The 25,754-nt window shown below is 38.7% G+C and overlaps 1 protein-coding gene across 3 annotated transcripts in view; it reads left to right on the forward strand.

Moving 5' to 3' along the window:
- Positions 1-77: 77 nt before the first annotated feature.
- Positions 78-25,754, forward strand: part of LARS1 (leucyl-tRNA synthetase 1) — a 30,126-nt gene continuing 4,449 nt past the window's right edge. Inside the window, exons 1-29 of one of the 3 annotated variants that reach the window (XM_083798047.1) lie at positions 78-202; positions 1,012-1,130; positions 4,422-4,509; positions 5,201-5,281; positions 5,713-5,853; positions 6,946-7,107; positions 7,370-7,482; positions 7,876-7,939; positions 8,469-8,536; positions 8,877-9,102; positions 10,473-10,560; positions 10,662-10,738; positions 11,389-11,442; positions 12,364-12,504; positions 13,161-13,238; positions 14,253-14,338; positions 14,430-14,495; positions 14,596-14,678; positions 15,319-15,457; positions 16,962-17,174; positions 18,629-18,686; positions 19,615-19,678; positions 20,228-20,411; positions 20,649-20,739; positions 21,656-21,796; positions 22,396-22,536; positions 22,639-22,749; positions 23,865-23,975; positions 25,506-25,610. In XM_083798047.1, coding sequence (XP_083654173.1) covers positions 197-202; positions 1,012-1,130; positions 4,422-4,509; positions 5,201-5,281; positions 5,713-5,853; positions 6,946-7,107; positions 7,370-7,482; positions 7,876-7,939; positions 8,469-8,536; positions 8,877-9,102; positions 10,473-10,560; positions 10,662-10,738; positions 11,389-11,442; positions 12,364-12,504; positions 13,161-13,238; positions 14,253-14,338; positions 14,430-14,495; positions 14,596-14,678; positions 15,319-15,457; positions 16,962-17,174; positions 18,629-18,686; positions 19,615-19,678; positions 20,228-20,411; positions 20,649-20,739; positions 21,656-21,796; positions 22,396-22,536; positions 22,639-22,749; positions 23,865-23,975; positions 25,506-25,610 — 3,099 coding nt within the window. In that variant the 5' untranslated portion in view covers positions 78-196. Of the gene's footprint in view, positions 203-481; positions 747-1,011; positions 1,131-4,421; positions 4,510-5,200; positions 5,282-5,712; positions 5,854-6,945; positions 7,108-7,369; positions 7,483-7,875; positions 7,940-8,468; positions 8,537-8,876; positions 9,103-10,472; positions 10,561-10,661; positions 10,739-11,388; positions 11,443-12,363; positions 12,505-13,160; positions 13,239-14,252; positions 14,339-14,429; positions 14,496-14,595; positions 14,679-15,318; positions 15,458-16,961; positions 17,175-18,628; positions 18,687-19,614; positions 19,679-20,227; positions 20,412-20,648; positions 20,740-21,655; positions 21,797-22,395; positions 22,537-22,638; positions 22,750-23,864; positions 23,976-25,505; positions 25,611-25,754 lie in introns of those variants that run through there. The other 2 variants (XM_083798046.1, XM_083798048.1) reach the window with 2 other exon arrangements.

Here is a 25,754-nt window from a genome sequence, read left to right on the forward strand (position 1 = left end):
TCACGGCGCTGGGTCGCGCGAGCGCCCGAGCCCCGCGGCGACATCTTTGGGGGTGCTCTTAAAGGCGCAGCGCCCGGCCGCGAGACGGACAGGGCGGGGCGGGGAGGCCGCCCCCACCCCCCGGCCCCGCCGCTTTGGTACGGCCCCGGCGCGTCACGGGGCGCGGCACCGCCCCCCGGCCCCTCCTCCCGGCAGCATGGCGGTGAGTGGGGCCGGCGCGGGGCCGGCGCTGCCGGCGGGCTCTGCCCGGACCGGACCGGCGCGGCGGCGGCGCCCGGGGCTGCGCGGGGCCGCTCCCGGGGCCTGGGCCCGGGCCGTGGCGGGGCCGCCCCGAGCCCCGCGGTCCGTGCGGGCCCTGCCGGGGGCGGGCTGCCCGCGGCGCTGCGGTAACGCTGCGGGCGCCCTGCGGGGGGGGGGCAGGCGGCGTTAGCGCCGGGGGCGGGCGGGTGCGGAGCGCCCCGCGGGGGGAGGCGCCGGGGAAGGAGCGCCGGGGGCTCGTGTGCCGCGGGCAGCGCCCGCCCCGCCCCGGCCCTCGGCAGCCGCCGGGGCCGAAGCGGCTCCGCGGCTCCGCGCTCGCCGGGGAAGCGCGGCCCTGGCCGCGGGGCTCGGGCGTCTCTGGGCTGCGCGGTGCTGGTGGGGTAACGGGCCCTCGGCGGGGCGCCGCGCGCGGGCCGGCACCGCCTGGGAAGGAGTCTGCCAGCCCGCCCCGCGCGGGCCGAGGCGTTCCAGAAGGCCGGAGGATGCGGGTGGGCGCGGGCCGTTTGGGGCGTGGGGGTGATGTGGGGGGTGATTGGGGGGTGTCGGTGGTGTTGGCGATGGCACTGGTGATGTTGGTGATGCTCCGTTGTGAGGTGATGCCGCGGTGTTACGGAGGCCAGGGAGATGCTCACGAACGCGCTCTGGGGCCGCGGCACCCGGCAGCGGAAGGGCTTTGGGGGCGGCCCGCAGCGCGTTGCGGTTCTGCGCTCGGAAACCTGTTCACCCAGAGTTCTGCTCTTCTTTGTTTCACAGGAACGCAAGGGGACAGCAAAAGTTGATTTCCTGAAGAAAATTGAAAAAGAGATTCAGCAGAAGTGGGACGATGAACGAGTCTTTGAGGCGAATGCTCCGGACACGCAGAACCGAGAGAGGTATCGTCACGCTATTTAGTGGTTTTATTGTCACTTATCTGAAGCTTTTTTCCAGGGAACTTTTTTTCCATCAATATCCAGGGAGGGGAAGAGTGGCCTCTTTGGAAGTAACAGTGTTCTTCCATCATCTGAAGGTTCTCACGCATGAAGTTAGCGTTTCCGTATCTGATGGCATGAAGCGGTGGTGAACACGTGCTGGCCACGTTCCAGTAGTCCTCTCGTTCCTTGGTAGTTTCAGTGCCATCTGGGATTTTAAAAACAAGATTCCTTTTTGAGATGTCTAATTTCTGGTGTGTAGGAGCCTTTTTCAATATGGTAAAGGAGTAGGAGGGCTTGACACCCGCCCAGTCAGAAAGGATCTCTCCTTTATCTGCGGTGCGGTAGCTCAGGAGGCGTGTACTCGCTCTGCTTCACTGAGAATAGAAAATTCTTCAGCAAACACCTCGGGTCCTGCTGTAGGCTAACCTGTTCTGCTTTGTGTATAAACAGACAAAGGCCGGGTGTGTGATCATTACCATTACTCAGATGAGGTGCTGCAATCTGTTTTAGTATATGAACTGTATTGAAGTTGTGTGACTTGTTTGTTAGTCACAGAGCTTCAGTTTGGACTGCTCTTGTTGCGAGCTGCAGCTTCAGCAGTGTTAGTCTCAGGACTGCGTAAATAGTGAATGACACGTGTGCCCCTAAATGGGTCAGACAAGTTGAATCCTAAATCTAGGAGGCATAATAAAAGTGGTTGTGTGGGTACACTTGTTAGCATTGTAGAAATCTTTTTTGGCTTAAGAGAAACGCAGTCTGAAATTTAGGGTTGTAATTAATACTTAGTTTCTGACTGAAATGAACGTGGTAGGTCAGTTTTACAATATTGAGCAAACATGAAATTTCAGCGTTCACTATGATTACGTATGACCACCCTATAAATCAAGAAAAGCTGCCTTGCTAACTTGATTTTGTTACACTCTAGTTAAAACGTTGTGTATTTACTTCAGGGCTTTGTCATAAACTTCTGTTTTCATAAAATAGCTGGTACTACTAAAAGCTACCCTAGAAGAGAGAGAGAGGTGCTGCCGCCATGTACGGTTCTGCAGTCGTTCCTTACATAGTCACAGTGGGACTTCATCCTGTGCAGGAAAAAGCTTTACTTGTGATGCTTTTTGTTAAGCTGAGCTCTTAAAGCTCCATGGTATTGTGATAGAACTGCTGTGAGAGATTTGGTGCCATTCGTGCAATTTTCAATCCTAGGAAGTGATAGCAAAAACATCCGCATCATTATTAAATATCACAGTTATTCAGAGAAAATGAGCCAGGAGAGATGACTTATAATGTGGTTGATCTTTTCCAAAACTCAGGCTTAATAAATTCTTCGCTATAATTTCTGCTTAGGCTTAAGGGGATTCCCTAGGAAAGAAAACGTCCTTTACTTAAAGGGAATGGTGTTCCACCACAGATCTTCTTTGGATGTTTTAATAGCTAGTGATGTTTTTGTTTCATTTCAGTTACCTGACCTCAGTTCCAATCCCTGCGTTTCGTTGCATTTCTGCTTCCTTGCTTAAAGCTTTCTCTGCTAATGTGATTTCATTGTGTTTCTAGAGGTGCTGTGCCTCAACCACGTCTTGTTCTTTGCTGTTTCCATTTCATAATGCCCTTGATAGGATTACCTATGTTCTTTTATTTTGTTCAAATAAAATACCTTTTGTTGATGTTATCTCTGTGTGTGCATCTGTACTGAGTTATCTGTACTGAGTACGTATACATATGTACATATCTGTACTGAGGCATTTTTCCATTCCTTGTTGGTGTTTGTCACTTCTAATTCATTTGAACGGCTGTGAATTTTATTGCGTTTTTCTTACTTGTTAGTTGATTTTTTTTTTTTTAATAGAGCATTCTGCTTTTAATCTGTGCTGATTTCAGTTAACCTAATACTTTACTTTGATAATGGCCACCTGGTCTTGTGGGAGAATATTCCTGAGCTGCTATCTGCTTATTATAGAAGGTGCTTCTTTTGTTGTTTAAATTTCTTCCCACGTTTGGTTTCATTATCGCTCTTAGCTTTCTGAAATTGCTCCCTCTAAAATACCAGGTACGTGTAGCACTGGTCTGGTCTCTTCACTCTTTCCCCAAGACAGATACTGCCTGCTCTAGTGCCTGAGCAGCTACCAAATTTTGATTTTGTGTGAGTTCCCTTGTGGCAGGTGCAGTACTGCTCAAGCAGAGAGGGGCAGCTTCTTGGTTACCTCGGTCACAGCTTGCTCATGACTGTAAGAGCTGTAAGAAATGGTGAATTACGTTTGTGACCAGCTGAGGAGCGAACGGAGCGGTGCCGCCACCAGGAAGAGTATCTGACTGGCGGAGGGAGCATGCGGTGGGATGGGAAAGGGCTGCTTAACTCCTGGCTTTTCTCCTATCTCAGAGTAACCATGAGAATCTTGTTTAAGCCGGAAGCTGTGGAAATGCTGAGCAAGCTTGAGAGCAGAATTCCTCTCAAATCAAGAGGATCGATGCTCCTTACAGTATAGAGAGCCTTACTTGTGAAACAGCTTTAGTGGCTTGGGTAAGGTCTGAGTGAAAAAGCAGTGACCTTGGCAGCATGAGGTTGGTTATTTCTTACATGGGAAAGTCAAACTAAACCAAGATAATAACTGAAGTGTTATAACAGGTGGCAGCTTCTTAAGCTATAATATTTTGAAAGTAAATAAATGACTTAGCTTTTATTTATGCACACTGATATTATCAGCAGTAGTGTCCGAAGGGTAAAGGCGAGCCATGGAGGAGAGGCAGTTCTGCGAAGGTGGAGGCAGAAATTTCAAATGTCCTAGATATCTAGAAATTATTTTAGATGTTTTCAGAGGTCAGATTATGATAATATGTATACAAAATGCTGTGCAATAATACTATTGTTGAATATTAAGTGATTATTTACAGCGTACCACTAGTAAGGCTGAACTCAGACAGTGAGAGATTAAATACATTATTTCTGTAAGCCTTTGCAGTAGTTTGTTTAGAGAATCAGGATTAGAACTTCCTAACTTTGGAAGACAATTTTTCAAAGTTTCTTTGTGATGTCAGTCTGATTTTTTTTTTAAACATGATAAAACTTGTTAGTGTAGCAGTGGTTTACAATCAAAGACTCATGATATTGCAAGAAAAAAAAGTATTTTCATGTGACTGTGAGCTGATAATATCAGAACATACCATGATGTTAACGGTATTATTTATGCTTCTCCTGGTGCTCACTTTCAAAGCACGGTTCTATGTTCGTATGCTTCAATTCTTTGAATTTCTTTTCAGCAAAGGAAAGTACTTTGTTACTTTTCCTTACCCCTACATGAATGGACGACTTCACCTGGGACACACATTTTCTTTATCCAAATGTGAGGTAAAATTTTCCATTGCTAATACCTTTAAGGGCTTCTTTTAAAGGAGCTAATGCTACTTTTGTAGTTATGTGCTAATTTTATAGTTAAATGTCAAGCTAACAGAATGCCTTGCTAATTACTTCATAGACTCAATAATGATGTATTCAAACTTCCCTTTTTTCATATTTCTGGAAGCAATATTGGTGGCTGAAAAGAAAGACTACGTATCACTTTTTTTTTTTTAATTTATTCTGGGAAACTAGAATACAGGTGTTTCCTCTGGTTCTTCCTTCACGCTTGCAGATATTTTTAGGAGGTGCTGCTTCCTATTGTTTGTTTAGCTGCTAATTAGCACAAACTTCATAAAGAACCGTATTGTCTTTTTTGTTAGTGACTACTGTGCTCTATTACCTGTGTGTTAACAGGTTTTAGATATTAATGGATAGGATTCCACAAAATTCATTTCTTCTTTGCATTCTTCACTAGTCAAAAACAGCCCCCTGAAAATTAGGAAGACTTTGTGCTTAGGCAGGCCTGGTAACAAAATGTGTTTTTACTTTTTCCTACAACTAGCTTCTTAGATGCTGTTGGCTGCATTTGTTTCTTTGTAGCTTCATGTGGAAAAGGAATTACATTTATGTTTTGGGAAGGGTGTTGATTTAGCCCTCTGCCATTCTTGTTTCATGTGTTTCATTTTTCCACTTTTTATAGTTTGCAACTGGGTATCAGCGGCTAAAGGGAAAGAGTTGTTTGTTCCCATTTGGTCTACACTGCACTGGGATGCCTATCAAGGTAAGAGTTACTGAGGGCTTTTTCTGATGCTTTCTATGCGTAAAGTTACTTGGAACATTGACTACTGTCTGTCTGGAACATTATGGTAATTTATTCAAAAAATTATTAAGACAGTGTGATTTGGAACCTGAATTTGTAGTAAAGATGTGTTTTGTGCTTGAACTATGCAATATGACATACTAGAAAATAAAATGCTTCAAAATTAAGTCCAAGTAGTTTTATTTCATTTGAAGGAAATCCTCACTGTAAGCATCATCCTGCCCTGGCAGGATTTCTTTAAGTTGCAAGGTCTCCCAGAAGGTCATGCAATGTCCAGAAAAAGTTTGAGTGTTGTAGTAGAACACAGTGTTATCAGTAGAAATTGATCCTTGTCAGTTGCTTCAATCATAGCTACGGAAAAGTGCTGATAGTCTACCAATAACTCTATTTAGGCTTGTGCAGATAAGCTAAAAAGAGAAATGGAATTATATGGCTGCCCCCCTGAATTTCCTGATGAGGAGGAAGAGGAAGAAGAAAATTCTGTTAAAAAAGAAGAAGAGTTTATCATCAAAGACAAAGCAAAAGGGAAAAAGGTAAAGTTGATTAAACAAGGACTCCGGGTTGGTAGCTGTGCTCAAAAAGCTTCAAAGTATGCATCATAGTTCGTTCTTCCTCCTACACGTACCTCAGAGAAGCCTGTGATAAAAATATTTTGATTGTTTTTTCAAGATAACTTGGTCCTTTTAAGGTTGACTTGAAAAAAATGCACTTCCTGCATGGTTCCAGAGATGCCATTTTAATACATGAAAACTTAATGATAAGCTGGTGCACTGTTTGATAGCCTCCTAAGAGAAATGAGATCATCCAGAGTAATATAATACTCTGAACGTTTTGCTGCACAGAGCATTCACAAACTATGAAATAACCCTGCTTTCTTAGCAGTAGGGGTTAGATGTGCTATTCTGAGTACTCTATTGTAAATACCCTAAGGAAAATCATTCAAAATATTGTGACTTATCCGATTTGTAAGAGATGTATGATTTTAGGAGTATCACAAGGCAAGGAAAGAATCAAGTCCAGGAAAACTTTAGAGGTGTTCTAATGTGTATAATTTATTCCAAAGAGATTGTTGCAGTATAAGTATTAGATTGAGGATTCTGCCTGTTCTGCATCAACAGTAGATAGGATCTTGATTGCTCTTGCAGATAGTTCCAGTTGGGTAGAGACATAAGATAGCTGAAGGACAATAGCTGGAAAAAGTAGTATGAGCAAAGTACCAGCAGGAAAGGCTTTTATTACAAGGATTTAGTATAGGACTGCTCCACCTTTTCATGGTAAAAATACACATTTGTTTGACCAGCACATCAATTAACTGGTCGTTTCTTGCCAGTTTCTCATGGCACACATTTTCTGCAGATGTATCGTGATAAATCTAAGCATGTGTCAGTTGAAAAGGGGGGAAGGGTACTAAATTGTGTGTAGTTGAACATGAGCTAGGAAATGAAATACTGTAGATCAAACTGTAGTTGTCTTCACTGTGAAAGGCAACTAGAATATTCATATTAACTTCTATATCTGGAAATAGAAACCACAACGTAAGTGGAGGGAAAAATGCACTGGAGCATATGAAGGTATTGTCAATGTGAGAACGTGCAGTTTTTTTCTAATCACAATTGTCCTGTTAGAGTAAGGCTGCTGCCAAGACTGGGTCTTCCAAATACCAGTGGGGAATTATGAAGTCTTTGGGTCTATCTGATGAAGAAGTAATTGGTTTTTCTGAAGCCGAGCATTGGCTGGATTACTTCCCTCCCCTTGCTGTCCAGGATCTGAAAAGCATGGGATTGAAGGTAACTGTATGAAATCTAAAATTCAATTATGCAAGCAGCCATACTTGACTTGTTACTACATTTGTGGATACGCTTCTTTTGTCTTTAACATGTCAGCTCTGAAAGATCAAGCACATGCACATTGCTCCCTTAGTAGGATATGTACTTGCAATATGTTTTTGGAGAAAAGTGTCTTTTGTAGTTTTAAAGTTAGGGTTTTACAGTAATTCAAATTTCCTTGAATTTCTTTATTTACTTACTAGAAACTCTTACACATTTCCAGGTGGATTGGAGGCGTTCTTTCATTACCACGGATGTTAACCCTTATTATGATTCCTTTGTGCGATGGCAATTCCTTACCTTAAGAGAAAGAAATAAGATTAAGTTTGGGAAACGGTAAGCCTGCCATGCGTTTGTGAGTTTGGATAAACTCAGCTTTACAAAACTTGGAGCCCTGTGAAATGTCTCTAGAACTTGCCTATGACTCAAATTAAACTAAAATCCTTTTATTTCAAATGCCCTATAGACATTGTAACATAGTGTGTTTGTTGTGCTAGCTGCGTTTGTGAAATAGCATCCCTGTGTTTTAGTTTTACAGCAGATGCCGACTCAAAGCAAAGTAAGGTCAATACTGAAAGCTCTGGCAAGAACTTGCTGGCGGCAGTGGAAACAGAGGCAAAATTTGAAAATACCATTTAGGGAATCTCCCTTTGTTAAGGAGCTTTTTTCCTTCTCTTCATCTACAGATTATTGTATTTACTACTAAATGAACATATACCTTTTTTTTAGATACACAATTTATTCTCCAAAAGATGGACAGCCTTGCATGGATCATGACAGGCAAACAGGAGAGGTAATATTTTTAGTTGACATTTTTATGTGTTGCTTATGGTTCTTAAATACCGAATGGAAAAAATGTATCTTGGTCAAATGTATTTTGTACATACTGAACTATCTGTTCTCAGTTGTCAGTACATGTGAAAATTGAATGAACTCCACTTTTGAGAATACTTATCCTGAACTATGGATAGTATTTTCCACTGTAGCTATTTTCTGTGATTGTCTGGCAATTTGTGCCACCAACATCACTACAGCATATCATTATCTATTTGTTGAAACAAAACAAATAAGCTTTTGTTATGTTGCTGAGATAGTTGCTGTCATGAGTAAATTTTCGGACAGAGGAATAAAACAGAACCCCTCTCTTCAGACTGCATTTTATTAAGCAGCCATCTGTATCAATGGAAATATGATTTTCTTTGAAGAAACAACTGGTGCTTTCAACAGCATTTGTGTTAGGTTACTACAGAATAGAATTTATTTTCTTTACTGCTTGAGTCAACTTCATATATTGATTGGTGCATTGTTTATGTGAACTGTAGGGTGTCGGACCTCAAGAATATACTCTAATAAAAATGAAGGTGTTAGATCCTTACCCAGCAAAGTTAAGGTAGGTCTTGAATTCATAATGGCAAATAACTTCCATCTTACAGCCAGAAGTAACCATTAAATTAGTCTGTTTTACCTAATGCAGAATTTAATTTTGTAGTGTTATTTGTCATGCAAAGACTTGGTCTCTGTTTTGAGCTGCCATATTCACTAGTCTGTGTGGAACACAAATTGGGAGTTCAAAAACTAAGTTAAATTAAAAGCCCCGCAAAGAAGCTTAATGAGCCACTTTCATCCCTTAGGAAATGTTACTTACAGTTCGTATTAACTTAAGAGCATGTCTTGTATTACCCTGAATGTTTTCATTTTGCTGACTTATAAAATACTTTTTCCCCCCCCAGTGGCCTAAGAGGAAAAAATATCTTCTTGGTGGCTGCTACGCTCAGACCAGAGACCATGTTTGGACAGACTAACTGCTGGGTTCGCCCAGATATGAAGTACATCGGCTTTGAAACTGTGAATGGGGATATTTTTATCTGTACGCAAAGAGCTGCCAGGAACATGTCCTACCAGGGCTTTACAAAAGATAATGGAGTCGTACCTGTTGTCAAGGAACTGATGGGAGAAGTAAGCATCTTGCAGCTTGTGGGCCAGGTTTATCTACTCCTGTGAAGCTTACTTATACTTAAAAAGGTGGCTGTAGAATTCTGCTTATAAAGAAAATAGAGGAACTACAAAAAAATCTGAGTGTTAAGTAACTTGAAAAAAAAAATTAAAAAATGCAAAAGAGCTTCTTTGGCAGCTAGTACTACATTTGGGAGATTAACCAGATATACTGTCTCATTGACAAATGCATTACTGTTGCCTTAGCATTACTGATAAATGAATGATTTAAGTAGCATTTTTGTGCGTGCTGGAAAGAGTGATGACTCTTCTGTGCTAGGAATGGAAAAAGAAGAAAAGTAATAGCTGTAAAGTAACAGCTGTAAGGTATTATGTGAAAAAGACTGGTGCTGAAGCTTCCATTTTTGTGAATACAGCTTTGTTAGTTTTGTAGTTGAATGTTAGTTTTTGATATTTACGGAGAACAGAAATTAAAGGGTAGTAAAAGCGTGGTTACTGGCATTTGTTCATCCTAATCCAGAGTACCTTCATGCTGTTTACATCATTTGATCTTTGTTCACTAAAATTTCTTTCCATCCTTCTTGATCCTGCTTTGCATGAAGTAGAAAGTACACGTTTTGATTCTTCATTAGTAGAGATGATATGAATCCAAGCAAATTAGAGAGGGATGAAGACAACTGCAGCACCTAGACTACCTCTTGTCAGTGCATAAATCTTGACAATATGCTTTTACTGCCTTTAGTTTAATCTAGCTTTTGAACGTGGTTAGTTAATTCTTATAAAAAACAATACAGAATAGATTCAGTAGGAAGGGACCTACAGAGGTCAGTGAGTCCAACTGTCAGACTACTTTGGGGCTGACCCAAAGTTAAAGCATATCATTAAAAGCACTATCCAAATACCTCTTGGCTGACACCTTGTGCCTGTCCATGTCCACCTCTCTAGGAAGCCTGTTGCAGTGTCTACCCTCTCGGTAGTGTCTTGATGCTGATGTGATCAAAATGTTTGGATGCAAACTGTGTTCCTGCTTATCTTTTTCCAGCTCTAGACTTTCTATTTCAGTAATTTTGCTTTGCTCTGAATTATTTTGTCAATATTATCTGCTATTTGATTTTTTGACTAGTAAATAGTCCATGTATTATCTCAAATGGTACACAGATGCTTTTCTTAAGTACTTCCTCCTTGTCTAACAATACACGTATTTGTTTATAATATGTGGGGAATGCACATGTTTGCATATGAATGCATATGCAATGCACATGAATGCATATGTTGCACATATGCAAGTTTAAAATAGTATCAGCAAGAAGAGCTTACTCGGCTAGACTGAAAAAGTGCTGTTTATAGTAATTATATTCTTTTGCCCCATGTAGGAGATTCTTGGCGCTGCACTTTCTGCACCTCTCACCAGCTACAAAGTTATATATGCTCTTCCCATGCTCACAATCAAGGAAGATAAAGGTAACGTTGCAACAGCTTCTTGCCTAAGCCTGTTTGATGCACGCTGTACATTCAGTATGTTGACTAATCTTTTTATCTGTTTTATCTTTCTCTTTGTCAAGGAACCGGAGTGGTAACAAGCGTCCCTTCTGATTCTCCAGATGATATTGCAGCCCTGAGAGATTTGAAAAAAAAACAGGTCAGTCTCTTACCTGAATCACTTGTCTTTCTATTTCCTTTCCGGGGTGTGGAGCGACAAAAGGGGATATCCAGTGGGTAAAACGAAAGTCCCTTTGGTTGTAGTTCTGCCATCTCTAACTTCAAATCAAAGTAGTTAAACAATAAAATAAAACCAGCTGAGGTCAGCAAAGTTTTTATTCTCAGTCTTCAAGGAGGGTTTTTGAATGAGAATGATGTCACTTCTGTATCTTAACATGCAGAGAAGAGTGTCAGTGAAATGGAAATAAATTCCTGTTGTGAAAATAACTTCCAGAGATGAGAACTCTGTATGAATTCAAAATTTCAAATGAATTTCAGCTACGTAGAGTAGCTGTTGCTATCACAATTTCAGAAAGGCATCAGTGTCTAAACAGCTGTCCACTGGCTGTTGAAGTTCCATTCTACTCGGCTCTAGTGTGGCTTTTTCCATCTTAGAAATGTATTCGTTCTGATAGAAAATCACGTGAAAATGAGACAGGGATTAAAGTCATGTGCGAGAAATGGTGAGCACGCAGAGAAGCATTTTTGTTTGCTTTATAGTAAAATACTATGTCCATGAAAGGCACTAAAAACCTTCGAAGATAGAAGAGTTTACTTCTATTCATGTTGTGTTTTTTCTGAATTTCAAAGGCTTTGAGAGTGAAGTATGGCATTAAAGATGAAATGGTCCTGCCGTTTGAACCGGTGAGTACACCCAACTGTGTGCATCAGCAGTACACGTGGCTTTGCATTCACTGATGAGAAACGTGCCAGAACTGCCTGCCTCTCTCAGAATTTCTATCTGATTTCTCCCAAACTTCTACTTTTCAGATGAAAGAGATATGAAAACATTAAACTTTCAGTTTTGTTATAGTTGTAATATTTGGTCTGTTAGGGTTTGCAGTCAAGATTTATTATTCTGTGCTATACCAGAGTTAAATAAAAGTACCAATTTTTGTGAAAATTACTGTTTTGGAGAAAGTGCATCTTTACATCGATAACCTATTGGTTGGTTAAAACTTAAAATAATTATCTTGCCTTCAAGCAAGGCTGCATCTGTTCTGTGCAAAGGGCTGAAGTCCCTTCCTATTAACACAGACTCATGGCTGAATCAGTTTTCATTGGAAAACAGGTGACGGGTAAAGCCATCCCAACATTGTCTTATTACCCTTGCTTCCACAGGCTAGCTTCAGTGCTGGTATAACTTGGTGCTGGCATGATGTGAGGAGATAAAACTGGGTTATTTTTTGTGGGAGAGCAGATCAGAAGTCCCAGCAGGGACCACCAAGAATTCTTGAGCTTATCAGTGGAATTGCGCTGATACTTTGTAAATGCCTACGTAACTTGATGACTAATAGATGCTGCAAATCTACGCGCAGAGTAGTACAACGTGCTACTATATCATGCAGCACAAACACAATAAGTAATAATCGCCTCTTGTTTCCCTTCCTGATCTCTGGTTCAAACTCGTGTTAGCCTAGGGCCTGCAAATCAAGCAAAATATTGTCTCTTGTTCAGTGCATCACTTCTTGTGAAGTATATCAAATCTACAAGACAAATCCTTGTGTAGATATTACATTGAGATAACTTGAAGTCAATATGTGACGCTGTTTTGTTAATTCTCAGGTGCCCATCATCGAAATCCCAGGATATGGCAACCTTTGTGCTCTATCAGTCTGTGATGAGCTCAAAATCCAGAGCCAGAACGACAGAGAGAAACTTGCTGAGGCCAAGGAGAGAGTATACCTGAAAGGATTTTATGAAGGAGTAAGTAATAAAAGATTTGGCTTAGTTTGATTGGGAGAAAAAAAAATCATGGGGCAAGGTAAATAAAATAAAAAAAACAGCAGGAAAGAGGGAGTTTTGTTTGTTTTTTTCAAGAGTCCATTTTTTATTAAGAATTCTTCTGCAGTTGCATTCTACAGTTGGAGGAGTTGTGTAGAAATGAAGAAAGAGAATAGAGAAATGTGTGAATACAAACTGAGGCTCATAATTTGGTTTCTTAGCAAGTGGTCGCATTAAAGAATTGATCCATTTTGTTAAAGTATTGATTTGGAAACCGATAGGAAAAGATGGCAATATATACATTTTTTTGTCTCTACTCGTGTAGTGGGTTACTCTGATGTAATCCTCAGCTGTTTTCTCCTAAGCTGGAAAGAATTTGCTGTTCTTACTAGCTATGTGGGGTTGCCTATACGCATGCCAACCTGTATACAACTTTGTTTTAGGTAAAGAAGATTGTCTATTAAATAAAACCAACCAACCAAACAAAAAATAAACCAACAAACAACCTGAAAGCTTGATTCCTATTTGTGCACGTCAAAAATCCAGTAATCACTATTTCTTTCTTAGATCCAAATACCTACTGCACCTATTTCTTCTTAATTTAAAAACAATTAACTCTCTTGACTCATCTTTTACAGGTAATGTTGGTAGATGGATACAAAGGACAAAAAGTTCAAGATGTCAAGAAACTTATTCAGAAGATGATGGTGGATAATGTATGTCATAGAATGCACACAGCTTCTTCTAAATCATCCATTTTGTCTTTTTTCACAATAATCGTGTCTCTGAGGAAACCTCTTTTGTTCTGCAGTCCTCTTAATGGTTCTTAGGGTAGCTACAGAGTATATGCTACTGCTCAAATTGCTTGTGTTCTTTGGTTAAGTGGGATGAATAGCTTAAGTAGAGACATCTTATTCCCTGCTTCATCCCATCACTTTGTCTAGGAAATATTTTGGTCTGATTTTCATCTTTGATAAAGCTGTGAAGATACTCAAAGTATAGGATCTGAACTTATAGGCTTTTTCAAGTAAAATTGAAGGATATTCATTACATGCAGACACCCCATTTCTGGGTGGGGCTCATCAAGCAGAGGAGAAAGAGTAAATGAACAATGATCGTCATTACTCTGATAAGATTTTCCCAGTGAGGACTGGAAGTGAGAGAGGCATCTGTTACTTTGTCAATATTTGCTTGCCATTGCAGCATTGTTATGTTCAGCTTATAACATAACGCTTTATACTGTTTCATCCTGCATCAGAATATATAGTCTGTGAAGGAAGAATTAAAGCTCACTATTCTATTTTTCTTTGCCTTCCCAACCTTTTTTTTTTTTTTTTAAATAGTAGCTGTGATATTTGTTATATGTTTTAGATTCTGCTGTAAATAACTTTTTTCCCAAAATAGTTTCAATTGCTAGGAGCATAACTAACGAGTAATATTGTTTTGCTTCTGTCCTTTTCATAATGAATGGAGACATTCTTCACAGAATTATGTGAACTGACGCATCTAGGAGGTACATAGTCAAATATTATCCTTATTTTACTGAAGCAAATACTGAGGCAGAGAGCCAGTGCAGTTATGAAGGCCATGCAATAAATGCTGTAAAACAAATTAGAATAAAAATGATGGGTGTTAGATGCGAGGATTTTCAAGGCTCTGCTAAGTTAGCTTTATTACCCTTTATCTTAGCTTTATTGCCCTTTCAGGTGTATAATGATCTCTTCCCATAGGATGAAGCCATGATTTATATGGAACCTGAGAAACAAGTCATATCAAGGTCTACTGATGAATGTGTCGTGGCCCTTTGTGACCAGTGGTAAGTGAAGTAAAGCTGTAGTTAAAGCATTACTGTCTAGTTATATCCAACTTGTTGATTGCTTTGTTACATAAACTTTTCATGGCTGTAGGTATTTAGATTATGGTGAAGTGGACTGGAAGCAACAGGCATCAGAGTGCTTGAAACATCTAGAGACGTAAGTTATAAAAGCAGATGTAAAGAGGAGAGATTGTTTGCTGGTGATGGTGTTCTAAGAAGACTGAGAGGAGTGATTAGTAATAGCTTATTTCTTACAGATTTTGTGAAGAGACTAGGAGAAATTTTGAAGCTACTTTAGGATGGCTACAAGAGCATGCATGCTCAAGGACGTATGGGTTAGGTAAGCAAAAAACGTATTTGCTCATTGCTTCATGAGTATTGTACTCATTACTTCATTTGGAAGGCTGAAGTGTACCTTGGATCCAAAATGGTATAGTTAAATCTGTTCTACACTTATCCAATTTAAATCTTGACCCAGCCTCCCAGAGAAGGCACCCTTTATCTTGTAAACTTGTGGTGCTAGGGGTAATCTCTGGCTTTTTTTTTTTCTTTTGACTGGGCAGTTGGTTTGGAAGGGATCTTAGCAGAAGGGACTAATTCCATTTCTTGGGTGTTCTCCTCAAATGATGACTAGCCTTTGGCATGTGTAGCCTGCAAGGTGTGAAAGCAGGTGCAGCTTGACATGGGACAGCTATTATAACTGCATTATAATCTGCAACAAATAATCATGAATTAAAATTTGTTTGTAAGATGCTGGCTACAAAAATGGCAAGTATTTTCTCTTGAATAAAATTTTCAAATGCACAGTTTTGTTTTTTTTTTTTAAAGGATTTTTAAATGTGTAAGCATGAGTACTTGCAGAAGGAGAGAGATTCCACTAAAAGTCATGAACTGCTTATGTATGCTTGGATGTCTTGCTTGTTAGACCTGCAAGTAGGGATGATACTGACTGTCTGATACCTGGCTTCCATCTCTTCCAGGTACCCGTTTGCCTTGGGATGAGCAGTGGCTGATAGAGTCTCTCTCTGACTCAACTATCTACATGGCCTATTACACAGTTGCTCATCTGTTACAAGGAGGGAACCTGAGGGGCCAGGGAGAATCTCCTGTAGGCATTAGGTAAGGAGAGTGAATCACTAAATTTGCTTGTTTAATTTTGTGTCCTCTTCTGAATTGTTCTTGACAAAGACTTGCCAAGCAGGCTGATTTGCTTTTGTGTTTAAAAGGCATTATTGTCAAAACTTAGCTTGCTTGTTAGATAAATTGTAGCAATTCTGTAGAGAAATACAAAGGAAAAAGGGAAGTAGTACTGTGGCCAGAGAGAGGGAAGGAATGTCCTTGAGAGCAGAACCTCTCCTGTGTTCAAACCTCTCTAATTACAGAGGGGTTACCTACACGCTAGTAGTGTCTGGGAACAAACTTTGAAGCGACCATCCTTAGCACTGAATTACAGATTTGATGTATGTAATTAAGTACCTAAAATTACATTGTGCTATTACATGAGTAGATAACATCTTTCTTTTTAGTATTAGCAAATACTTTTTTTTTTTTTTAACTAAGACTAACTCTGTGGGGTACAGTAAATAAGGGATTCATGGCACATCATGTCATTCGTCATTCAGATACAACAATCTTTAGCAACAAACATAGAAACGAAGTCACAGCACACAATATAATTTAAAGCATAGAGCAGAACCACCAGAGCTAAAGCAGAAAACTGGTGCATATAAGACTGTTCTGAACTGGTGGTATTGTCTGTCATTTGAACTGTGTTTAATATTTGCAAAAGTAGTTTGGGTTCAGAAGTTTTTTTCCTCTCTGCATAATACAGGGCCAAAGCACCTTAGTAGACGTTAAAAGATGGTAAATGTAGATTTGACACTATTTAATTTGAAATGTTTTCAGGTAGTATATGGTATACTCCAGTGAAACTCCAAGAAGCTAGGAGTAAAAAACTATGTAGAACAATTTTTTTTAACTTGTGGATCCTACTTCCAGTAATTGCTAAAACGTGTCTTATTTGATAGTAATTTTGAATGAATTTGGTATCCCAGCTTTGTGTTGGTAATGAGGGGTGAAGGGTGCACAGGAAACGGGACACATTTTTCCATGTAGGAAGGTGATCTTGAATTGTACAGAAATTTTCTTGTACTCCTGCTATTCTACTTTCATGGAAACCAGAAGGAATGACAATATGACCCAGTGCAAGGAATGCAGAGAAGCTTACATACTAATAGGTTTTCATTACAGAATTAAGGTCACAAGTGGTGCCTAGAGGGGAAGGCATTTGTAAAATAAACAGGTTTTCAGGACATTCAAGATTATACTTTAATTATTAATTGCTTTTTCTTTACAGAATTCCTTATGGTTATTAGGAAATATCAAAGGACGTTTTAAGCAGGGCATGGCCTGAGCTGGTACTTCTGAGTTCTGATTTTGTATTTCATGTTTGACTCCTTCAATTTTGAACAAAATGCCTATATTCTTTTTGTTCGTGTTTGCTTTTCAAATGGGGAGTATGTTGTGAGAATGAATCAACAGATATAAGAAGTTTTATTCAAAATGCTGTGGCTTGTAAGAGGAGTTTTTAATCTCAGATTGAGATGTCAGTAATTCTGTGCAGGGCACATCAAATGAGCAAAGAAGTTTGGGATTACATCTTCTTCAAGGCAGCTCCATTTCCTAAAACAGATATTCCGAAAGAGAAGTTGGACAAGCTAAAGGAGGAGTTTGAATTTTGGTATCCTGTGGATCTCAGAGTCTCTGGCAAAGATCTCATTCCAAATCATCTCTCATACTACCTCTATAATCATGTGGCTATGTGGTCAGATCAAAGGTAAGTTCGGAACTAATGCAAAACACAGGTGTGCAGGAGATAAAGCTGGAGAGTTTTTAGTTTTGATGGTTTTGCTAATTTTTTTGACTACCTAACATTCAGGATTAGCTTAAAAACTTATTCTTTATATCAGTGTTTTTACCATTGTCTATACTAGAAGATATTGAAATTGAAGGTTTTTTACCCTTGTTTTTCCTTTTTATTTCCCTAGAATTCTTTAAAGATTTTAAGATACAAGGTTTTTTATGTACGGATTCTAAAATACTGGCTAAAGCAAAACTGAAATTTAACTGCATAATATGACTTTTAGCTTGTTGAAACCCTGTTCTAAACGCTGGAATTCTTTCATGGAGCAATCGATTTGGCAGTTTAAATCATAGCTCTAGAACAAGCCTAAGGATTTGCATGTTCTAACTAAACAGTACCTTTTCTTGGTACTTCTTTAGAGGGTACATGGAAAAAACATTTTAAAACAGCATTGCTGTATCTTTAAGGCTTTTTCTATCTTTGAGAAGCAGAGAAGAATATACAGTAGCAACGTCTAGAGCTAAATCCATATACAGCTGGTGCAGGAACCTCTGATGTTTGCCACTATTTTTCATTTGTTTTGTCTGTCTATGGAGGCACGAAAAGCTCACAGTTAAACAGCCACATTAGAAAGAAAATGTATAAAAGTAAAGAATTAATTTTTAGTGTAGCCTTCATCGACCTCCTTTATAAAAGTCAAATGTATTCTGTAAATATCTCTTTCTATGGATTTTCTGATGTTGAATCATATTCTTGCACTGAGATTGAAGTGAATTTATTATCAATGTTTTCTTAATTACTTCTCACGGACCGTTGAAACTGTGTGTGTGTGTGTGTATATATATATATATATATATATACTGCAGTGGACTGTATAGTACAGGCTGAGAATTTTTGCCAATCACACGGGACTTTTAGAAAGATGTAGTTCCTAAGCATGAATAGACTGTTTGTATTGCCTTGAACCGCTAGTTAAAAGTTGTATAAAACTGTATATAGGAAAAGTTGTTTTCTCATGTATAGTAACAATGATCATGGAGAATGAATCTGCCTCCTCCACTGGTCGAGATATGTGGGTTTGCCCAACAGAAGACTCTGTAGCTCTATCCAGTGCTGTTGAGCAGTGCTAATCACAGTCTTTTAAATTAAATATAGCTGAAGGGAGGGAGGTAAGGTAAATGAAGTGTAATTGTCGGTGCAGTGCTCCCTGCTTTGCATGTCAGCAATGGTAAGCCCTAGCCCTTATATTACAGTTCTTTTCATCTTCAAAGACACTCCTGGATTTTTTTTTAAAGCCACCTCTCCAGATACTTTTTGAAGATTTCATTTAAATTATTCATCCCAAACAGGAACATAAAATGTTTATTTTCTCTTTTAAAAGGAATATTTCTACTTAATTATACACTTTGCATCTTGTCTTCAAACAGAGAAAAGTGGCCAGTAGCTGTGAGAGCAAATGGACATCTCCTTCTCAATTCTGAAAAGGTATAGTGAGGTTTTGTGTATGTAGCTGTCAAAATAGGCACTTGGTAGCCAGATTGAAAAAAATCTATCTAGGAAATTAAGAGGAAGAAATTGTGAAAACTTCAGTTCCTTCTTTGGTGCCCTTAAGTTTTTCATTCACTGGAGATAAAGACATGCCTTTCCTCCAATACTGTCTTAACTCCTTTTCCTGTTAGTTCTTGTATTGCTTCATCAGTTTAGTGAAGATTTCAGTGGATTTTTATTAAGTTTTAGGATAATTTAGAATGTAGAATGCTTTTTTTTGGACTGCATTTTTGCTTTGTTAAGGCTTGGAGTAGGTATAAGAAGAAAAAGTTTGTATGACTAACTTTGTAATTCCAACAAGTTCTGAAATTGAACTTTATTGAATTTAAAAGTGCCTAAACCTTAGAATTTGACCTTGGAGACTGTCTAATTGAAACAAAAACAAAACAAGACAAGACAAAACAAACAACAAAAAAAAACCACCAAGGCTCTGCCTCAAAAATTGATGCAGGATAAGCTGAAAATGTCAATTGCAAAGTATTATTTTGATTTCAGAAATTTAATACAGGTAACTTTGGGGATTTAATTTTGGTACCAGTTATCCCATTTTCCGAAGTCTGATGAATTCTAGGGTGGAACCCAAATGAGACAGAAAGCAGCTACTATTTCCATGCAGTTGTGGTATATGCAGACCTTAGTAGTAACAATTTGTTCAAGTCTCAAGAAATTTCAGGAATTGGATCAGTACCTGCAAAATTTAGTCTGTCTTTACTATGAGACATTGTTCAGTTTTACCAAACTGCTTTTGCTGTGATTCATGAGAAAATACTTTCTCAGTGGTTTCCCCAAATTCTTGTTGTCTGTCTTGCTTATCCAACAGCAAAATGAATGTAGGAGAAAAACAAGGTTTTTCTGTTTCTTTTAGATGTCTAAATCTACAGGTAACTTTCTTACGCTAACTCAAGCTGTTGACAAGTTTTCTGCAGATGGTAAGTATGTTTTGACCTGTTTCTGTTTTTCAATTTTAGTCATTTTGGCATCATTAATGTTTTGCTCTGGAAGGAGCAGTGGATATATTGGAGTATTTAATTGCAGTAAATCTACCACTTACCAGCTGGTTTTGCTTGAAAAGCTGAACTTTATTTAGAAAACTGGGATGAGTGTTAAGACAACACCTGTTTAAATCCAAAACTTCCAGTGCTGAGGCTTTCTAGAAGGTGCCTAGGATGGGTGAAAACCTGTTCTCACTGGGGGTCAAAACATCAGACAAATGCTATTGTGTGTGCATAAATGTATGCCATGCTCTTCCTTGCATCCTCATGGTTTTTGAACAGTGTTTGTACTACTCTCTTGGTGTCTGTCTGATCTTCTTCCTCTTTATAAGGACGGCAGTGGGTAAAGGGCATCTTTTACCCATCATGGGTAAAGGGCATCTTTTGAGATATCTCTAGTAATTGACTTTGAGTCCCTTGCCTCCTACATCCCTATCTACCAGCTAATTGCATGCCAGCCATGTTAGCTATTGTGGTTTCTTTCAGGCATGCGTTTAGCCTTGGCTGATGCTGGAGACACTGTTGAAGATGCCAACTTTGTGGAAGCCATGGCTGATGCTGGTATTCTTCGTCTCTACACGTGGGTGGAGTGGGTAAAGGAGATGATTGCAAACAGAGACAGTCTAAGAAGCGGTCCTGCTGACACCTTCAATGACAGAGTCTTTGCCAGGTACTCTACAAAGGCTAATGTAGTTTGGTCCTTTTTTTTTAAATCTTGCTAGGATCATCTTTGTAGTTTTTTTTTTTCTTTTCTTTCTACAAGTTAATGAATTCCATAAAGCAAAACACATTTTTGATTCACTTTCAGAATAATGATTGTGTCACACTACTGACATTGATAGTGTTGTTTTACAGTGTTGCTGTTAAGTGAAGTGGACAATATTGATGATTTCACTTTCTTCCCTAGTGAAATGAATGCAGGCATAATGAAGACAGATCAAAATTATGAGAAGATGATGTTTAAGGAAGCACTAAAAACTGGCTTCTTTGAGTTTCAGGTAGGTGATCTCTTTTCAGGTGTAGAAAACTAATACTTGCCATTTATTACTTTTGCGTGGATTTCTTTTGATCCTAATGTCTCTGATCCTTAATTGTACCACTGAATTGGAATCCAAATTATATAAGGAAAAAAAGACTGCTTCAGTAGCCTTAAATTATAAACGTCTTTTTGTGGCATTTTGCAAAAGTCTAGAGGAGGGCACCTGTGATGCTGCAAATAGTTTTGATATCTAATATGAGCAAAAAGCTCTTTAAAAAAAGATGCTGTTGAGAAGAGTGTTTCCTTTTTGCTCCTTTGTAATAAGGAACTCTGTATAAGAAATACAGATGATAATCAACAGAATTGTTTGGAAGTAGAATGCTTTTTGATATACTCTATAAACTATGTCTCCAGAGTGTCTGCTGAACCATGCCACTTCACATAATTACAGAGACTCCTTTATGTGGTTCCTTTATGTTATTCAGGAGCGTGATTAAATAGGCTGTACTGTATGCATAAGGATAGACCATATTCATTACCTTTTTCTTACTACTTTTTAGTATCTTTGCAAGTTATTGAAAATGTTAGTACCTGATACGCAGTTGTGCATATTTTTGTATGTTATGTTTGTTCAAAAAAACACTTTTTTTTTTAAAGTACCATGCTATTGTACAATGGTCAACTGACAGATTTACACTTGCAGGCTTAAGAATGTAATTCTTTCAATAATATATTTTAATAATATATTATTGAGTTCTAAACTTGTTACATTCTAAAGGTATGTTAGAGCAAAGAATTGTTTTTTTTCTTCTTTCAAATGTTTCTCCTTGTCAATTAATGTGTTAACAATGGTTGTTTTAACATATCAATGGTTGTTTTAACTTATGTAACGTTATTTTAACATATTAATAGTGGTTAAATTGGCTTTATTTCAGGCAGCAAAAGATAAATATCGTGAGCTGGCGATAGAAGGAATGCACAGAGAGCTGGTGTTTCAGTTCATTGAAGTTCAGACTCTGCTCTTGGCTCCCATTTGTCCCCACTTATGTGAACACATCTGGTCGCTGCTGGGAAAGGTACTAATAGTGTATGTTTCAGTTCTGGTTTGTCATTCAGAGCTAAGCTTTCACTGATTTTTAGTAAGGCTAGTATCAGACTTGTGGATGCCATTCATATGCAGGTAAAAGAAACATCTGTCCTATATTAGTGTATGAATTGCCATAATAGGTCATCATCCATATCACAACAAGCATATTGAATTAATCTGTGTATTCGTGGTTACTGTAATGATATATGTAACTTTCATACAAGTCACTTTGACTATCTTCTCACTGAGAGGTGATCTAAAATTAATCCAAATAATGAAACATTTCTACATTTATGCATGAAAATTAGCTTTTGAACTTGTGTTGGCAGGTAAACTGGAGAAATAAATGTTGTATGTGAAGTTATGTAGTTCTATGGCAGGTGTGCTTGTATATGTAGTCTTTAACATACTTGCAAATTAGCGCTTGTTGGCTGTATACTTATTCCTTTACAACTGAGTTATCGGTGGGTGCTCATTGAGGTTCAAACTGTGTAAACCAGTTTCCACTCAAGTTATAATGGTTTGAGAAAATACCAGACACTAATGTATTCTTATCTCAGTGCATTTAATTTCTTCCTTTCTTCAAAGCCTGATTCCATCATGAAAGCCTCCTGGCCAATAGCAGGTCCTGTGGATGAGATACTAATTCGCTCTTCTCAGTACCTCATGGAAGCAGCTCATGAGCTCAGACTTCGTCTCAAGAGCTTCATGGCACCTGTGAAAGGAAAGGTGAAGTGTACTAAGTCATCCTTAAGTCTTCATACTCAGTAATTCTGGATTGCGTCAGAACTCCCTCCTGATGTTACTTTTTTTTCCCTATTGTTCCCTTAGAAAAGTACTAAAGAACCTTCCCAGAAGCCTTCTCACTGTACCATCTACGTGGCAAAGAACTACCCGCCTTGGCAGCACACCACCTTATCAGTTCTGCGCAAGCACTACCAGGTGACTGCTCTTGTTTCTTTGGGCTGCTTACCTGCTTTTTTGTACTCTTATTTTCTGTCTCTAAAGAAACTTACAAGCTGTAACTTGCTACCAAATTACTTAAATATAAAGTGAGACAGTTTTAATTTCCTTTGTGCTTTTATATCTGTCTAGTAGTTTTCAATGCTTAATGAAGATGTTCTGAGGAATACCACTGATTTGACAGTATGACCTTGTTCCTTTTGACAATTTTTGAGTGAAAACTGGCCCATGTTTTGTTATTTTTCATTTTTAAATTGATAAACTTTTGAAATATTCTCTTTCCCGGGAGTATTTCTGAGGAAATGTTGTTGACTAAGAGATTAATATTACTATGCAAGAGGGCTTAGAAGCATTTTGTGATCTCTAAGTAGGTGTATGCCGTTCACTGATGTTGCAAGGAATATGTTGAAATGCAATATATGTCATAAGCAGAAGAAATTAGCTTCTGTGAAAGCAGAAGAGTCTGCTTCTAATGTGGAAACTGGTGGGAATGGTTTTTGGCATGCTGATGAACCATCGTCTTTTTCAGCTTAAACAATCAGTGTTGTAGCTGATAGATGAGAGTTATGACTCTCTCAACGTGCAATATTGAGTTAAACCAGTGTTCCTCAAGTGAAACTTGTCTTTAGAGTGTTAAGTTTGGGGAATTCTATAGCCTTTCTTGTATCAGTATTGAATTCTGCTGTTCAGTCTGATGCACTGACTTGGAGCGTTGGCAAATATCTGAACTGTGAATGCAAAGTACAAACAATTTGGGAAAACCACTGCATGAAAATCTGCTTGAGGCAAGAATTAAATGTGGATTTAAAATGTATTTTAGTATATCATTCAGGTACCTTAATATATAGTCAAAGGCAAGAGTGAAGAAAACAATAATACTGAGTTGCTTGAATGGCAGTAGATAAGTGGTTTTGGTCAACATTTTAGTCTTACTTCTAAAATGTTTTAAAAGGATGAGAAAATGATTGTGTGGAAATCAATGATAGTGTTTGCTGGTATTTTGGGAAAGTGTGGAGGGTATATGATATTAAAGGGCAAGTATTTATTTTTTAAATGATGCCTATTCTTTTTAATGTATATTCATTAACATTTAGGTCAGTGGAGGTCAACTGCCAGATAATAAAGTAATCGCCAGTGAGCTTAACAACTTGCCAGAGCTGAAGAAGTATATGAAGAAGGTTATGCCTTTTGTTGCCATGATTAAGGTATGTGATAGAGGGACACTTGTATAGAAAAAGGTTAATGGTGTCCTGGGCTGCAGTGGGCAAAGTATTGCCAGCAGGTTGTGGGACTTGATCCTTACCTTCTGTTCACACTGGTGAGGACATACCTCTAATACTGTGTGCAGTTTTAAAATCTTTTTGACTCTAGATGTGATTTGTAGATGTTGGAAGGGACTAGTAATGGAAAAATCATAAAGTTTAAGGGAAAAAGTAACATTTTTACACCAATTAAGAAGTGGCTTTTAAAAAACGTATTTATTAATGTCTTCTACTTCTTAACCTTATGTTTGTCATATAAATGCTGTTTTAAAGCATTCTCTTGCCCTTTGTCTAATGTCATTCTAATTCTGTTTTGTGATAGCTCAAAAACTCTTAGAGGAATAGAAAGCGCAAAGCAGCTATGAAGCTGTCTGTATAAGTGAAGTTTTTAAAAAGGTACTATTTTATTAGATCAGCTAGTACAGTTTAAACAGATCAGACAAGCTTTCAATCATACAAGTAAGTTTAGGTCTGAAGCACGCCTGGTTTTTGCTAGTGTTCATCTGGCAATAGTTAATGATTCTGTTGCATGCAGGGAATGGGTCGGCATGCTGAGGCTTACCCAATAATTGATCCTTGCCCTTTAAAAGATGATCAGTAAGCGATTGCATATAAATACATAGAAACTTCTGAACTCAAATTCCTTCGACCAGAATATTGTTCTGTGAAACTGATTATTCAGCAGTTTCAATGTACAAGAAGCATTTTTGCTTTTGCTTCCTATTTCTTCAAAAGAAGGCTTAAATCCCAAAGCTTCCCCTATGTTTACAAAGGGAAGAAATTCATTGTTAATTTAGGGAATCTCGTACATTAAACTGACGAGGAAACTACTGCCAGGGTAAGTCTGATGGAGCAGAGCTTCTAAAGAGACATCTGGCTCAGCATATGAAAGTGAGAAAGGGACAGGTTAAATTCCAAAGATGAAGTTCGGTTTTTTTTAAGGTGTTTTTTATATTGCCTTTAATACTTTGGATCTTGTGATTTGTTTTTGGTTTTCTGTACTAAGTTACCTTTATGTTAACATATACAGTGATTGTTATTTCCCTGCAGAGAACTTGTTTTACAACTGTTGTGAACATGTCCAGTTGTTGTATGCTCATTCTTTGTTTTAAACTAGGTCATGACTAAATTTCCTGCTGTGAAATAGCACTGAAATGCTGACTGACTTGGAGAATTCTCAACCTGCACATTAAATACAGATTATAAGTAACTGAATATAAAACACCTTTTGAATTCTATATTAAAGATGTGTTATAATTGTTCTTACTCCTCCCATCCGTGTCACTAACTCCCTGAGGAAGAAACCCTGTTATGAGAGAATAGTTGCTCCTGTGCTAGCATATTGTGCCAGCAGAGAGCTCTTATGTTTAAAAGCCTGTTCTTTTCATGACTGATGTATGTTGCTTGCCATTTTGAAGCATTATTTTACTTGCAGTGTTCAGAGGGTTTTAATCCAGTTTTTTCCTTTGACAGGAAAATCTGGAGAAGAATGGTTCACGTGTTCTTGATCTGGAACTGGAATTTGATGAACGGGCAGTGCTCATGGAGAATATTGTCTATTTGACAAATTCCCTAGAGGTTAGTGTGTATTGGCATATTTGTTGCTTGGTTCTCACTGGGATAGCTGGAGGACCAGCCTTTCCAGTGACACTTTCGAAGAGACATTTTTCTCAGACCTAACCAATATCTTATATTTTTCAACTGAAGAAATGAGGAGGAGAT

This window comes from Anser anser (assembly GCF_964211835.1).
Source record: "Anser anser genome assembly, chromosome: 14".
NCBI lineage: Eukaryota > Metazoa > Chordata > Aves > Anseriformes > Anatidae > Anser > Anser anser.